The sequence below is a fragment of the Schistocerca cancellata genome, chromosome 11 (genome assembly GCF_023864275.1).
Source record: "Schistocerca cancellata isolate TAMUIC-IGC-003103 chromosome 11, iqSchCanc2.1, whole genome shotgun sequence".
NCBI classification, from domain to species: domain Eukaryota; kingdom Metazoa; phylum Arthropoda; class Insecta; order Orthoptera; family Acrididae; genus Schistocerca; species Schistocerca cancellata.
In genome coordinates this window covers 139,506,409-139,524,123 of record NC_064636.1, presented here as the reverse complement: position 1 = coordinate 139,524,123, position 17,715 = coordinate 139,506,409, and the positions used below count along the sequence as shown (strand labels likewise).

Here is a 17,715-nt window from a genome sequence, read left to right as displayed (position 1 = left end):
CATCGGAAACTGTGTCGTCCCAGTGGCAGGGCGTGGCCAGGGTTTAACGTGGCGTGAGCGGCCACTTGCATTTTGTAGGCTGGTGGGTGCAGCTGTCAGTGTGGCGACGTCAGGCCGTGTCCTGCCTGCCCCTCGCTGATGCTGCAGGCAAGTTTCAATGACAAAGTGTTCAGGTTTTGAGTCAGGAATATTCATCAGTGAAATAACACAGCAAATCCAGTGAGCAACTGCAAACACTGTATTCCCATTAACTGACACCACAGTTCTGAACCAATGTGGTACACTGCTGCTAGCCACTGTTGTTTGACGTTCCAGTACGTCTCTGGAGTTGGCTCCCTGCCCCAGTGAGAGAAAGTGATGGTGCAACCAAGCCCTGACACCTTCACGGATCGGACTGCTCCGTGGACAGCATATATGCTGAGAGCCGATTTCTGTCGTTCTTCTAGCTGCAGTCTCCCGACCTCTTAAGAAAAATGATGTAGAGGTCCTCTGAACACGAATGCATGTCCGAAGGAAGAGGCACAGTGACAACAACAGCTGTTAAGAAGATACAATCAACAACACAGGCAAGGAATTATCGTCTCCATCCTCCAGCACCTGACAATCGCTTTCAATCAGAGTATCCTCCCCTGCACGGCGATTGATGTGTTGCTGTGTACATAGTTCCGCGTAGTCAGCGCGTACACAACTTTCCCACTAGAGCGCGCCCCGCTAAGCACAACAGCGCAGGCGCAGCGCTCGTCCGTCTCCGCACTACGAGATGGCGCTGCCTTAGAGACGGACCAAATTCTGCTTCCGCCAATCCGCGTATTAATGTGTAACGCAGCCAATGAGGTTGCTGCTAACACAGAACCTTTTCTCCTCGCGGATCACACTCGCGCAGTGATACCTGAACGCGCGAGGTATTATAACGAGTGTACAGACCTCCGATTAGTCAGTCTGCATTAGTCTGCATTAGTCTATAGTCAAGTTTCAGTCTGCGCCTAATAAGATTTATCATATTCCTGTACGTAGCCATGAAGATAAATGAATAGACACTTTGTCAAGTATCAGAGATATGTGAGAATAAGATTAACGTACCAAGACCAAAGGAACTTCAGATTGTCAATTGTAAACAGCATCCAGAATCAAGTTACGTAATGTATTTCAATAAATGTGTGTGAAAATTAATCAAGTTCTGTTTAAAGTCGGTCACCGTCAATCTGCTACTCTAAGCGTGCAAGTGGCATTTCTATCGTCCGACCTAACGGCAGAAGATAAACACGCCACGATAAGACCACGAGACATATTGCTGACACTCGCCTACTTCGTTAGAGCGACAAGTCAAATAATCTGACGGTGTGTGTACCGAAGGTCTTACAGTACGCACACCACATGTGTGTACACGAGTACAGACTGTGATGGAGTAACAACGACATTTGGGAGTTCGGGCCTGGCCGTGAGTCGTGCACGGATAGCCGAAGTGGTTAAGGCGAGCGCTCGCGCAGAGAGAGAAATCCGGGGCCGAGTCCTTGTCCGGCACAAATCTTCATTGCATTCCGTCCCTCACACAGCTGACGTCTGTGAGTACATTTCAAGCTCTTCACGACGGCTGCGGCCACTACAGGGCCTTCTTCCTCGGATGTGCACGCGTGTCAGAAGGAACGTTGCGTCGTTCGTCTTAAAAGCACAGGCGCGGCAATATCGTCAGTGACAACACACTGGCGTGACAAACGTCGTGGGATACCCTCTGGTAACGTGGCGGGCATCCCTTTGCTCGACGCAGCGTAGCAGCTGGACGTGGCGCGGGCCCAGCAAGTCGCCAGAGGTCGCCTGCACAGGTACTGAGGCGTGCTGCCCCTGCAGCCAAAGTGCAGCCGGTGCAGGACTTTGTGCACTAACAGATCTCTCAATTATGTCCATAAATAGTCGGTGAGGTTCGTATCGGGCGAGTTGGGCGGCTAAATCATTCGCTCGAGTTGTCCAGATCGTTACTCAAACCAGTCGCAAATACTCGTTGCCCAGTGACAGGGTGCACTGCCATCCACAAACATTCCGTCGTCGTTCGGGAACTCGAGGTCCTCGGGTCGCTCCAGGTGCCCCCAGAGTGGCCGACCTCGACTGATTCCCAGCCAGTGTTGGGTTCAGCTCGACCACAGGGCCCAGTCCATTCCGTACAGACGCAGCCCTCGCCACTGCCGAGCCACAGTGCCTCGTCGACATCTCGCCTCCGGGGCTTCGCTGGGTCCGCCTCGCAGCCGAACCCCACCGCCAGCCCTCACCACCTGAACTCTGGACCCGCCTGACCGGCCCACAGTTCTCCAGGCGCCTGGTCTCCAGCCACGGACCCCACTGAGGCGATGCAGGCGATGCCGCACTGTTCGCAAAGGCACTCGCGTCAGATATATGCTGCCGTAACGCATTAGCGCCAAATTTCGCAGCACAGCCCCAACACATACGTTCGCCGTAATGTCCCACGTAGCTTTCTGCGGTTATTTCACGCAGTGTTGCTTTGCAAACGCCGCTGTACTCGGTCGTAAAGTGAAGGCAGTCGGGCACTGCGTTCTCTGTCCTGACAGACAATACCTCAAATTTGGTATCTTTGCTGTACTCACATCACTGTGGATGTCGTAATATTGGAATCGGTAACAATTTCCAAAATGGAATGTCCCATGCCTTGAGCTTAAGGATGTTGATGAAATGTAGATACATCAATATCTTCTCCAAAAAAAATTGATGTATATCGGCCATAATTTTCTGTCGGTATATCAGTATGTCGATATCAAAACGGCAATATCGACTGTGATACTTTTATTTTATGTTATATTTCTTCACAGTTTTCGATAAATATTTGAAGCTGTCTTTTTTTCAAACTGTAGTGGGACATGATTCTTACCTTCAAGTGTGTAATAATCTTACTACTTTCTGAACTTTAATCACGTCCAATCTTGCCCTTTGAGTGTGTGAATCAAGTATTTGTGGCAGAGAAGAAAAACACCGATTGCACCGTGGTGCGGAAGGGGGGGGGGAGAGGGTTGAATGGAATGACAAGATTTACGATGTGAACAAACAAAACACCAATTCCCTTATAAAATAATTTTCAACGCAACTATAGTTCAATTCATTTATCTTGGCGGCTCGCGCATGCCCGCCCAGACGCGGGAGATTGCAGCGTTGCCAGTTGCACGCGTCAAGAGAAGCAGCGCCGTAGCAGTGTAGTTCGCAAACTGACGTTTAGGGGGGAGCGCGCAGTTTATGGAGTAAAGCCACCACGGCCGCATTAAACCGTTCACTGCTACAGGGACGTGCTCCCGGAGGAGGTTCGAGTCCTCCCTCGGGCATGGGTGTGTGTGTTTGTCCTTAGCATAATTTAGCTTAAATAGTGTGTAAGCTTAGGGACTGATGACCTTAGCAGTTAAGTCCCATAAGATTTCACTCACACATTCAGAGACGTGCTCCCCGCATTCCGCGCCGTGCGTGATTTTGTAACCACTGCACTGCTCGCCTGTGCAGACACATAGTGTTCCGACTGCTTTGACACACGTATCATTCGATTTCACAAAAACTATTTGGTCCAAAAATTTGATTTTGACACATTTTCTTGACTGATAACTTCCCCCCATAAATGACTTAATTTTGTTTCGATTTTCAACGCAGTTATATTGCAGCATTAAATGTAGTAAACCATTGCACGAAATTTTGAAGAGTTTGCAGAGGTAGAGTTCATAGTGTATACTTTCCGTATGGTCGATTGTAGTTGCCACAATGTTGAGAATGAAATGTGGACAAGATACCTAAATTTCATATAAAATTTACTGTATAACAATATCTCATTTAATTTAAGTACCAGATTGGTGTCGTATGTAATATTGAGAAATATTCCGTCTTTCGCGACTGTAATAAAAGTTTTATTTACACCGGGCGCGTTTGACTTTATTTTAAAGCACTTCAATCAATCAAAAGGAAGTACACAAAATACGTTAAACAAAACTGTGGACTTACAAAAACATTAGGACTTGAATATACTGTGCTCTGAGCTATGTCAAATATAATTTTTGTGTGTGGCACACACAAAGAGCATTTATTTGCTAAAACACTGGTCGGCTGACACAAACGTTGAATATTGTGTTACTTCAGCACAAAACTACGAAAGGTGACTTGGCAATGGAGGAGACAAAATGCTGTCCACTGAAGATGCTTCAAAAGAGAAAAACGCGTCTGGTCTAAATAAGACGCTTATTACAGTTGCAGAAGAGGAATATATTTCAATACCATTGGTAAAATTGCAACTGTGGAACAAAAACAAGAAAGAGAACATGAGTATTATTGTGTATGTGTCTTACCTTTCATTGTTGTCAATCGCTGCGATTGTCTTCTGCATCGCTGTAGTCAGTGTCGCAGTCCGAATCATCAGGTCTTAGAGTGATGACGATGTGTTCAAGCAGATTGTCAATTACAATTTCCCTGTCCATGTCCTCCTCCTGTAGCCTTTGTGCATGCCGAAAACATTCAGCCCATGCTGAAGGAGTAATTCTGTCAAGTGCTTCGTGCAGAAGCCTTTCTGTGTCGGCAGTTTTAAATGTCACGTTTCGTTCTGCGACATACCTTTTCACTTGTGCCCAAATTAACTCTATCGGATTGTATTGGCAATGGTACGATGGCAAACGCAAAACTGTGTGTCCATGTTCCAGTGCAATACAATCGATTTCATAAACTTTTGTGCGAGGCTTATGAAGCACTACAAGATTCAACATTTCAGCACGGTTTGGTTGGCAGTATGTGGTATATTTTTACTTGCAAGCCATAACATGATATCGGCTTTTTTTTGTACTTGTTGTGGGTATCTTGTCAACAACAACAGAGTGATAACTCGCATTGTCCATTACAATCACCGAGTATGAAGGCAAGTAAGGGAGAAACTGATTCCTAAACCACAATTTAAATGTCTCCGAGTTCATTTCGGAATGATAATCCCCTGAATTTCTCTTTTTTGCTCGGAACACTAATTTGCTTTCTGGAATGAATCCAGAAGCAGAGCCAGCGTGAAGCACAATTATTCGTCCACCTTTACCAACTGGTACTTTAAACCCACCCGAATCATCACTCATTTTCCAACACGCTTTCCTTGTGTGATTTTGGTTTACCCATGTTTCGTCCAAGAAAAAAATGTTCTTATTCCCGGATTTTCTTACTTCAATAATACGTCTTAAAAACTGGGCCCTTGAAGCAGCGATATCACTACGTTCCATTAAAAACTTTCATCCGTCATTTGTGTGTACATATTTGAATCCAATGTTTTAAGTATTCTATTCATTGAAGTCATGATACCTTTAAAATTTATGGTTTCACGCATTTTCACAGTGATTTTTTTTACAGTAGGAAATTCGCCTGTGTTGTACATGTTGAGCACTTCTCGTCTTAGAACATCTTTGTCGAAATTATCTAAATTAGTTACAGTCCTCTCACGAGTGCGATATTTCCCTGGCGATCTGAAAAGTGGGCTTCCACAGGTCTCCGTAGATAACTTTCCTTCATTGGCAATCCGCTGAACGGTTCTCAAGCTAACGCCTGTCGCTTCTGCAGTGCGTTCCTGAGATCTGGCGACATCCGTGATAGGTCCACCGTTTTCTGCTTCGCGCTTGAAAAAAGCGTGTATCCGGTAAATTATGTCCCTCGCCTGTTTATGGAGAGTTTGTCGCTTACCACCATAATCAGCCATGACAACTTGCAAGAAATGCGATAAAAATTCACCAAAGAATAACTACAATCACATTTAACACTCGCACTCGCCAAGACATTCCCAGCAGACCGTTCAGAAAACTACTGAACACTCATTGGCTGTCAGCGGATGCGTGACGTCAGGTGCGTAGAACGAGCCTTAAATCGACCGCAGTCGTTCGTGGTTCCAACTATACAGAGTGTTCATTTTAATTGGAGACATTAAAATATCCGCAAATCTACACATTGGATCAAACAAATTTATAACTAAATTTTTTTTTGTCTCAGAGGGGGACATCCAATGATACCAAATCCGACGAATTTGTAGTCATATTTGTTATAATTGGATGTCCCCTTCCGGGAGGAACTAATTTTTATTAGGATTTCTTTTGGCTCTGTGTGCCGTTTTCAAGAGATTTCAATGTCCCCAGTTAAAATGAACACCCTTTATAACATAAACAGTGTTCATAAATTGGGAAATACACTCCTGGAAATGGAAAAAAGAACACATTGACACGGTGTGTCAGACCCACCATACTTGCTCCGGACACTGCGAGAGGGCTGTACAAGCAATGATCACACGCACGGCACAGCGGACACACCAGGAACCGCGGTGTTGGCCGTCGAATGGCGCTAGCTGCGCGGCATTTGTGCACCGCCGCCGTCAGTGTCAGCCAGTTTGCCGTGGCATACGGAGCTCCATCGCAGTCTTTAACACTGGTAGCATGCCGCGACAGCGTGGACGTGAACCGTATGTGCAGTTGACGGACTTTGAGCGAGGGCGTATAGTGGGCATGCGGGAGGCCGGGTGGACGTACCGCCCAATTGCTCAACACGTGGGGCGTGAGGTCTCCACAGTACATCGATGTTGTCGCCAGTGGTCGGCGGAAGGTGCACGTGCCCGTCGACCTGAGACCGGACCGCAGCGACGCACGGATGCATGCCAAGACCGTAGGATCCTACGCAATGCCGTAGGGGACCGCACCGCCACTTCCCAGCAAATTAGGGACACTGTTGCTCCTGGGGTATCGGTGAGGACCATTCGCAACCGTCTCCATGAAGCTGGGCTACGGTCCCGCACACCGTTAGGCCGTCTTCCGCTCACGCCCCAACATCGTGCAGCCCGCCTCCAGTGGTGTCGCGACAGGCGTGAATGGAGGGACGAATGGAGACGTGTCGTCTTCAGCGATGAGAGTCGCTTCTGCCTTGGTGCCAATGATGGTCGTATGCGTGTTTGGCGCCGTGCAGGTGAGCGCCACAATCAGGACTGCATACGATTGAGGCACACAGGGCCAACACCCGGCATCATGGTGTGGGGAGCGATCTCCTACACTGGCCGTACACCACTGGTGATCGTCGAGGGGACACTGAATAGTGCACGGTACATCCAAACCGTCATCGAACCTATCGTTCTACCTTTCCTAGACCGGCAAGGGAACTTGCTGTTCCAACAGGACAATGCACGTCCGCATGTATCCCGTGCCACCCAACGTGCTCTAGAAGGTGTAAGTCAACTACCCTGGCCAGCAAGATCTCCGGATCTGTCCCCCATTGAGCATGTTTGGGACTGGATGAAGCGTCGTCTCACGCGGTCTGCACGTCCAGCACGAACGCTGGTCCAACTGAGGCGCCAGGTGGAAATTGCATGGCAAGCCGTTGCACAGGACTACATCCAGCATCTCTACGATCGTCTCCATGGGAGAATAGCAGCCTGCATTGCTGCGAAAGGTGGATATACACTGTACTAGTGCCGACATTGTGCATGCTCTGTTGCCTGTGTCTATGTGCCTGTGGTTCTGTCAGTGTGATCATGTGATGTATCTGACCCCAGGAATGTGTCAATAAAGTTTCCCCTTCCTGGGACAATGAATTCACGGTGTTCTTATTTCAATTTCCAGGAGTGTATTCTATCTTTAGCAACTGTAACAAAACTTTCTTTATACCAGAGTCATTTCGCTGTTTTCTAAAACGTTCTGATTAAAACGAAGTTGGCGAAGTACACAAAACTGAATTTTGGACGTAATAAAACATAAAACTAAAATATATTGCCAGTGAGGCGCAGTGCGCAAACATTTTATGTTTGTCACAACGGACAGCAAATACTTGCCAAAACATAGATCAGTCGACGAAAACATTGAATATGATGTTGCCAAAGCAGCGAAGCAAAGAATTCCGTCAGACAATCAAATAGCTCGACAACGTACGAGCCGAAATTCTGCTCTAAATAATACTTTTATTACTGCCGCAAAAGAATATATCTCAATATGAATAGTAAAACAGCGACTGCGGAAGAGACGATATACAAACAAAACGGATAACGTGAATATTGTATGTGTGCCTTTTCATTGTTTTTAATTGCTGTGAAAAGACATATTGGAGGAGAAAATTAGAAAAACTGAAAACTTATTATGATTATAATGGAGAGATAAAGCACAGAAAATTTCAAAACATTACATTCAAACGAATAAAATTCATTAAATAAGACATTTCGCTATTGTTTTTAAATAAATGAAATATTAAGTAAGCAACAAGGCTTGAGCTCAGAATCTTCCGATTAGCAGCCCAACACCTTAACCATTACGCTAACGCAGCTGCTTGTTTCGGAACTCTCCTGGAGCACTCTAAACCTATGCAAAATACCGACAAACACTGTTGGGGTGACTATGAATTACTCACGTTGCGTCGAAGTACAATAGGAAATAAACAATTACCGCTGTTATTTATTGCGAAAAAGCGGTTCGTGAGACTGATACAAACACCTTTCCTTGCTACCGCCTGAATTAGGAGGCTTATTGTTTGTTTGGTTTAATTAATTAATAGAATATGAAGCAATTGGTGTAAAGAATGCTTTTTCCAAACTTTCTCTAAAAGAAAGTCTGCTATCAAGACACTGCTTTCGTTCAATTCCTTTATTTATGACTGAACGTTTCTAAAACTGAAGGCACTCGTCCGTGCTCTGCCCTGCAGTCGAGATCTGGCAACGTCGTTCTCTGTTCATTGGCTGACTGTGATTTGTGACGTCAGATGCGCAGAACGAACCTAAACTCGGCCGCCAAGATATATGACGCGCACTTTAGTGTGCTATTTTTGCACATCGAAATTCTTGAAAAACAGTTGCTGAAAATGAAGAACAGAAATCTAAATGACAAGCCGTGGGCGCAGACGTGTGAGTGGAAATGCTGACGTAGTCGGCGGGCACCGCTGCCAGCGGAAAAAGCAGGCTTTAACTTGGCCGCAGAATTTCGACGCTGCAGCTGGTAGGTGCCTGGCCTTTATAGAAATGGAAAAGCAGGGAAGCGGGCATGAAGTGTTCCGGACAAACCCGCTGTGTGACGAAACACCACGGTGGACCCATCAGGCGCCTTTCATTGTGCCACCTGCGTGCAGGCACCGTTTTTAGCAGAGTGTTTATCGGTATGCCTGAACGTCCAACGTTTTACTTTAAACTCTCGCTGTAAAGGGGATAGGCAGGCTGCTAGCTGAGGGTGTATACGACCCGGGACAACCGGGAGATCCGGGAAAAACCCAGGAATTGTTTAGAATTGCGACAAATTTTCACCGTTTTAGTTTTGAGTTAAATTTTTGTGACTGTTTATGCAGAGTTTGTCGCTTACCACCATTGGTGAGAGGCAATATTGTAACAAAGGATAATACTGTACCCTGCCACTGCAGAATAATGCTGCAGCAACAAAACATGAACGACAGAAAAGAAACGAAAATAAAACTTTAGTTGCGAAGGAATGCGCCACATACAACAACAAAACACAGTGCTCATACAAGCGTCTGCCAAGAGCAAAGTATGTCGAAGGCTGTAGGAAGACTATGCAGTGATCGATTACAACAAATTGCCTCCGATGAGCGTGACGTGACAACTGTTTGAATTGGATTCGTCTGAACAGTTGCGGGCTGCCTCTCGCGCATGCGCAGTTGAGCGGCGTGTGAGCAGTCCCTGCTCCCTGTTGTGGTTACAGAAGTGTGGCTGGGAGCCGCCATCTGACGTCGCCGCCCTTGGGAAATGCGGTGGGTCCGGGGCTGGTGCACAGGGCAGCCCGAGCTGTGGTGGGCGGGTGGGTCGCCTCCACGTGGCCTGTGGATACGTTCAGCGGTTTCACTGTTTCCTCTTCGTTTATTGCTCTCGGGTTAAATTAAAGCAAAACGGATTTTTGTGACCGGGAGCTGTCAAATGAATTAAAATACGTTCGCATTATTAAGGAAGGCTAAAATATGTTGTCAGTTTCAGATTTTATTTCCACCTTTGACAGTTAAACATTAATCGCCTTGCAGAGGAATGAAGTTATTTTTCGCTAAAGGGAAGTGGCTTTTATTAATCTTTCCCGCTGAGGCAGTCAGTTTATTTCAAACAAAGTGTTGAATTTCACAGTATTGCCTAGTTTCAACTGTTCGCTGCACATCAACTGCACTTATGGCATTATGGCATAATGAAGAACCAAGCATCAGGTAATACAGTACTGGTGCGCCAAGAAAATTTACATCCGAATCTGGACATACGAATGTGCACTTTGAGCCTAATTGTGCATTTTAGTGTGGTGCACGAATTCCGGAGGGTCTTAGAGTAATCTTGTGATGTCTTGTTTCTTTCGAGACATGATGTAAGATCTTTCAGTGTTTCACACGTACGAACATGAGGGCCTCCTGCGTCATCGTAGCTGCGCAAGCGCGGTGACTCCTTTCATCTGGCGCTCTCTGTCAACTGCTGAAACGAACCTCGTATTTCTAACACGTCGCGGGAAAATACTGCCAATGTTGGTTTGAAAAGCGTTACATTCAAAGCAAATTACCTTTTCCCCATTGTGTACTGTGTGCTACGATGTACGATGGATTTATTAAATCACAAAGGGTTTGACTCTCATTTAAAAATCAACTCTTTGATGGAGGAACGTTTGGAAGAATTTCGCGCCCAGAAGATCAGACATTTGGGCCATTATTAAAAATTTTAGTGGCACGTTACTATGACGTGTCTTAAAGTGGAACAAGGGCACAGATCATCAACATTATATGTGCCTTTGAGATCAATATTGTATGTGAACGCTGTGTGTATTAATTTAAACCATCAGCTTTCCTTATTTCTGTCTTGGCGGTACTTACGAGTGATGTTGCTGTTGGCTGACTACATCGCGTGTCGTGTGCTGTCATCAGCTGGCGACATCACGTGACATGAGCTATGGCTGGCTTACGAAAGCTCACCGCAATCTCGATTTCAATGCATCGGAATGTAACATGCGGTGTTTGGGGGAATCCGAATGTATACCTCCATAATAGGGTACGACATCAAAGGTCTTGCAAAACGTTTTTTTCCCCGCTGAGTTTCGTTTTCTAAACGGCCGCGAAATTCTACGTCGGTATAACAATCACAGAATTGGTGAGTTTTACAGTGCCGAGGAAGAGTATAGTGTCGCTTAACACGGAAAAAGTGTATTTTGACCCGGGAGAAAGTCTATTTTTAACCGAGAAGTCGAGGAAAAATGCGGGAATTTTTTTTTCCTTGTCCACGTACACGCCCTGTTAGCTTGTTGATGTACAGAATATGTAATAATAAGTCGATAGTTCTACAACTCTACAACCAGCAGTATATTTACAATGTGCAGCCGATATTTTTATACGAAGGAGTGTCGCTATATTTTGTCCGCCGACACACACTTTTTTTCAAGATGTCCAGAGTCGGTATCGACATTTTAGTAAATATCGATGTATTGGATGCTGCACATTATTAAAAATACCCTGGTTTAGCGCCGACTGCCGTTCCGCAGCCGAAGTGTGTCAACTGCGGCCGTGCGGCCATCGGAGAAGGCGGCGGCAGCCCTTGCAGGCGAGCCAGCCGAGTACAGGGGACAGCCCGGCCGACGCTCGGCCCTCCCTGCAGCTCGCGTGCGCCACGCCGCAGCCGCCTGCGTCTGCAGACACGGCTGTCGGCTCAGTCTAACATTCGACCTGGTCTCTGCCTGAAGGCACGCAGTTGCTTCCTCACGGTGAAACACCTGGTCTCAGGTCGAAATTAGAAACTACTCGCAATTGTACGTAGACGGAATACACTTTATTCAAATACTTTGAGCACATACTGAAATGTGTTGGACAGTCGCTGGCAGGCGGTAGGGGGCGGCGCTTGCGGGGGCCGCCTGCAGACGGCGCAGCCTGCCCTGGCCGCCCTCTGCCCTGGACGCGGTACAGTGTGTCCGTCAAGTCGTGCGCCCTCTCCGCTGCACAGTGCTGTCCCGGCCACACAGCCTGGCGGCGCTCACTCCCAGCTCAGCGACTGCCCCGTCCAGGAAAACACGGCATTGCGGAGTAAATTGCACCAACACGGGAACAGGAATCAAATGTCAGCGTTCCCATATCTGTTAGAAATATAAAAGCGAATATCTCTTCATCTGAATGCGTGTTCGTCTGCAATTTCATCCACAATTGGCGCATACATTCCGTCCGACACGGTTTTTAAACAAAACATAGTGTAGCTGTACTGGAGAATTTGAGCCTTTTCTTCGATGGGGCGCTCTGAAACGCGACAACTCTTGCGACACGAGTAGTGCTCAAAAGTAACGGGGAACTCGCCATTTTGCGTTTCTTATAACTGAGATTCGCAAGACTTTTTTTATCGTTGTGTAGGTAAACATGTCTGAAATTTATGTCTCCACCAGGTAAATGGGATATTTAGTCTGTTGTCACATCTTGGAAAGGTTATTGCTGTGTTACTAGAATCGGCGATTATTTGTTTCATGTAAAACCGGATTATCGCGTTTGTATTAAATTTGGCTATGAGAACGGAGTGAAAGTCATCAAGCTTTTAGAGACATTAGATTTTGCTTTGTCGAATCTACTATTAGTACGGGAAGTGTTTACGACTGGTGTAAATGTTTCTTCGATTTCAACAGTTCGATGCAGCACAAATTCCTGTCACAAGGTGAAACGGTCAGCAAGCAGTAAAACCTACAAGCTCAACGCCAGCGGCATGACGCAATCAAAAAAAAAAAAAAAAAAAAAAACTCTAGATTTGTGGCGGAACAGTTGATGATTTCTGCACTGCGATAACGCATCTGCTTAGAATTCGTTGCGTCTTCTTGCATGTTTCGCTACATACCATACTGTGGTGACGCCCTTGGCTGCACGATCACCCGATGTGAAATTTTGTTCCTAAAAATTACGACGAACCGTAAAGGGCTGTCTCTTTCATACACAGATGAGATTTGAAATGCACCGCTGAGAGAACTACAGGGTATCACAACAAAACTTGCAGAATTGTTTGACACAGCGGAACAAACACTGGAATAAATGTATTGACATGTAGTGGAAAATATTTTGATGAAGACAACATTGATATAGAGTAATACATAAACCCAGCAATGGATCCATTATTCACCGCTCTCGCTTTCACTAATATTGTCCGTGTTGCGACCTACGTTTTGTTAACAGACGAGGAAGTTGTGTTTCTGTACTTAGAGATGCCATTAGTTACCTATGTTTTCTTCCCGAGTGTCGAAAGGGATTGCTGTAAAGACAACGTAGCATTAGAGGTGTGTTTCTCTGAAGGTCAACGATCGGCTACCAACAGGATGCTGAGGTCACAGGAGGTGACTCCTCGGAGTGAATTAGGAGAAAAAGTTAAAACAGCTGGCAATGAGATGCAGTGCACCAATTTTTAACGGGAAATGGCTTCAGATTTCAATTATGGGATACTGGTATGTATGTGTCTGTGATACGCAGGTTGATCGGTATCGTAGAGGGAAGAGTTCTAGATTTGTAACTCGTGGCTGGGCAGAAGTGTATTGAGGGCTGCTCGCAGTGTGGCGTCTGTGACGGTTTCTTTGATTTGGTGTGTGTGTGTGTGTCTGTCTGTGTAGTGGAGTGAGAGAGTGTCGATGTTTTGTGCAGGAGCCTCTCTCAAGAGGAGAGAGGGAGGAGGCTGATAGAGGCGGCCAAGCAGGGGGCGGCGGAGCAGCTGCGCGAGTTGCTGGCGGCGGGGGCGGACGTGGGGGCGAGGGTGGAGGGGTTGTCGGGGAGCAGGTGGACCGCCCTGCACGTGGCAGCAGGCGGGGGTCACGTGGCGGCGGCCAGCTGCCTCGTCGGCGCCGGCGCGGAGGTCGACGCCAGGACCAGCAGGGAGCAGCAGACGCCCCTGCACTGGGCTGCAGCGAGTGGCCACGCTGGTGTGGTGCGGCTGCTGGTCGGCGCCTCTGCTGACCTCAACGCCAGGGATGTGTGGGGGCGGACGCCGCTGCACTGGGCGGCAGTGGAGGGCCACGCAGAGGCGGCGGCTGGGCTCCTCCTGGCGGGGGCGGACAGGGGGGCCCGGGATGAGGGTGGCAGGACCCCCCTGGACCTCGCCAGGAAGAACAGAAAGCAGCAGCTGGTGGATATGCTCACACACCGCTGACATACGGCACTCAGGAAACACAATCAGTTACATCATATGTGTTGGTCTTTCAAATAAAGAATACAAAAATCAAACCTTTGTTCATTTATTTGTACATACCATTTTGTGCTGTGTATGACAACTCCAGTAACACCGTGACAACTGCAACGACGAGAGATACCTGTAAACTAATGCGAGGAAACCTTTCTTTTGACGATTCGCTCTGTAAAATACTTCACGATCAGTTTTTGCAAAAGGTGAGTAACAACTGAAAAACACTCCACTATTACTAAATACCACTTGTCTCTCCCAAGATTGTCTTCCTCACTGTGTACAACATATGCAAGAAACACAGCCGACATCTATCACGACCGCCTGCATTTGAAAACGTCAGCACTCAATCTCTTTGAAGACACGAATGGCGCAATATTCTTGGTTGTCTGCCACATCATGCAGCTGCATTAACGTTCCTTGTTCGAACCAGTCCACTACATTACCCCATTACTGGAAACTCTTTGCTGGCCGCAAGCCTGGTGCTATGTTACACCAGCATATACTGCACCATACTCAAATTACTGGCACACAAGTCGTTCAGTCAGAATGTGTCTTCAGTTGCTTTCTCACGCCGAGTATTCTTATGTATCTCCAGTACGCAAATACTTGCCGTCTTTAATTGCAGCCCCACATTGGCAGCAAGAGTTACACCACGTACTGGACAACACTGCACACGGAACGAGTCACACATCAGGCAGATTCGTAGAGGTCACGCTATCACCAAAAGTAAAATAGATAAAATTCTCTACTTTGGCCCACGAATCGAGGAAGTGCTTCCAACTGTTGGTGAGATTCTAATGAGCGACTTGCTGTTACGTTAGTTCAAATGTAGATGTCACTGCCGATGTAAACAACGCAGTTTGCCATACTGTCGCCATCTGTATATGAGCGTGTCGTTATTTCGTAACTTTCGTCACCTGAGTCTACGACGTTTAATAAAAATGACGGAACGAACAGTGGGGATGTCGAAAACGAAACGCACTACGACAACTAACTTTTAAAAGACGTTTCCTGTGACAACAGTGCTACACTGAAGCGAATCGCTTGTGGCTACACAGAGGGAAGAGATACATGTCCAGTGTGCACAGAAGAGGTTCTTATAAAGTGTCAAGCGATGTGAAAGACTCATAAAATGTTGACGTCGAAAGTGAACTGGCCGGATTGAGCGTGGAAGGTTCCATTCCCTATCGACAGCAACAACTTATTTTTCCAGATTTTAGGTTTCAATGTGAGTCTGCAGCTAAGGGAACAGTGCAGAATACAGCGGCGGCGGCGGCGAGCGAGAAGGCGTTCCCTGCGCATGCGCCGGCAGCGGATTCGCCGCGCGGCGTGACGGTGAGTGGCTGGGGTGAGGCTCGCGAGCCAGCCGTGGGGCCGCCAGAGAGACTCGCGCCCGCCAGCCTCCAGCACTCGGCTGCGAGGCGGACCTGCAGCTTCCCCTCAGCCAGCATCGGCCGCCAGGGCCCACCTGTGCTACAGCAGGCGGTCACGTGTGCAACCGCTACACTTACACCCACACATTCACACCAGGTTATGATCGGAAACAGGAAACACAATAAATTTTCTTAATCGCGCAGTACAAAAAAGGAACAAGACCCATGGCTTCACAATATTCGGGAAACCGACAACCTCGAAGGATCGCCGTTCACAAACTGCCGAATCACCCGGTGGCGCACGGGCTTCAGATTCGGACTGCACAGACTGAACAGAACATCCGTAAGCAAACACCGTCACACGAAGCAGCTACACACAATAAAACATATACGACAGGAAAATAGTGGCAAGTCCCATATGGTCAAGAAATTAAACCAACAAATTAGTAGAGAGAAAAGGAACACTCAGACACACTCGCGCACAGGGAGGGACACAGAGAAAGAGAGAGAGACAGAGAGAGAGAGAGAACAATATTCAAATTCGTCGCCGAATACTCTCGACAAGAAATGATCGCCAATGGCGTTGGCAAACGCTACAATGTGTGTGTGTGTGTGTGTGTGTGTGTGTGTGTGCAGTGCCCTCAGAACGTAGAGGAAGAATGTCGCAACAAAACCTGACTAATAACAAATATGTAAGCAAAATATTTTGATACGCCAAAATCATGTCGTTTAATAATCAACAGCTTGCTGATAAATTTCATATTTACAGCGTTGACTTTGCAGATGACAAGCAATCATTGCAGGACAGCACACAGATAGTCCTGCAAAACTGTGTAATGTGAAAATTTCGGTAAGGAGAAAAACTAACAAAAACTTTCTTTAAGCCTCACTGTGTTGGATCAATTAAAACATAAAATACGTTCACTTTCTACAGCTTACAATAACCACATCTCACTCTGGATGGCACAGAGGTGCCGAAACATGTTTGGGTAACAACAAAAATTAGTGTTTCATCATAAAAGGGAACCCGATTTCAATAATATATGTATATATTCGCCGTTTACTGTAAAAGTTACTTTCGCAACTGCAATGTCGTCTTTTGGCTCTGAAAAAGATTTCATCTCGGCACATGTCAGACTTTAAACTCCTGCGACACACACACACACACACACACACACACACACACACACACACACGTCCCGATTTTTGTAACTTCATGTGGTGAACCGTTTCACCTATTTAAATGCTATCTGTTTTACTGCACTCTTTAATAAATGTACTGTGATGGCGTCTTGGAATTAATTTCAGATGGGTTAACTGCTCTCACCACGAAATTACACACACAGATCGCCTGCTTGCATCTAATAGCTGTCCGTTCTGCTGCAAGAACTGCCGAAGTGGCCATATCAGGGAGAGACGTACGAAGAACAACCAGGAGGGATTGCGGTGAGTCGGCACATTAACATCGTACAGGAAATAGTCAACTGTAGCAGTCTCGGGTGGGAAGTGTTTATTGCTTTCTTCGGAGTCGTGGCTACATTCAGAAACATGTACTGAGATTTGGTACCAAATGGGGGTCATGCGCGTAAAAAAACGTTTGGAAGAAAGGTAAGGAGTAAATATTTGTACAAAGAACGGATGTTGAAATATTACAGCAATGAAACAAAAACGAGAGGAAAAAATAAATCTTTAGTTGCAAAGGACATGTGCAATTTACAACAAGAAAATACAGCTAAAAATATGTCAAAGGCCTTAGGGCGAAGACGAGGTGATACTTCGTAACAATAAACTCCTTTCTGTGAGCGTGACGTCACAGCTGCTTACGTCAGGTTCATCTGGGCTGTCGCCAGCGGGCTGTTGCGCATGCGCAGTTGACTCGCCAGCGAGCAGTACCTTCCCCCGCCCCCCGCTGCTCGGACTGCTCCGACCGCTAGCTGTATCGCGCGCCCTGGCTGCCGCATTCGCGCATGCGCAGAGTTATCAGAGTAGTTGTTGCCGTGAAAGGGGGGGGGGGGGGTAGTGTCCACGTGACCCGTGCTTGCGTTCAGTGATTTCGCTGCTTCCTCTTCATATACAGCTCCCACGTCAAATGAACACACAACGTATTTCTGTGGCGAGGAGCTATCAAGCGTATTAAAATACATTTACATATTTATTGAAGGCAAAATTATATTATTAGTTTCAGTTTTCTGGATTTTATTTCAATGTTTTTGGCAGTCAAGCATT

General features: G+C 46.7%; 1 protein-coding gene across 1 annotated transcript; it reads left to right on the top strand.

Annotated features, from left to right (window-relative positions):
- The first annotated feature begins 273 nt into the window (after nucleotides 1-273).
- Nucleotides 274-14,083, top strand: LOC126108353 (poly [ADP-ribose] polymerase tankyrase-1-like). Its single transcript, XM_049913567.1, has 3 exons — nucleotides 274-344; nucleotides 11,792-12,034; nucleotides 13,582-14,083. Exons 1-3 carry the CDS (start codon nucleotides 274-276, stop codon nucleotides 14,081-14,083), a joined length of 816 nt encoding a protein of 271 aa, XP_049769524.1.
- The last annotated feature ends 3,632 nt before the right edge of the window (nucleotides 14,084-17,715 follow it).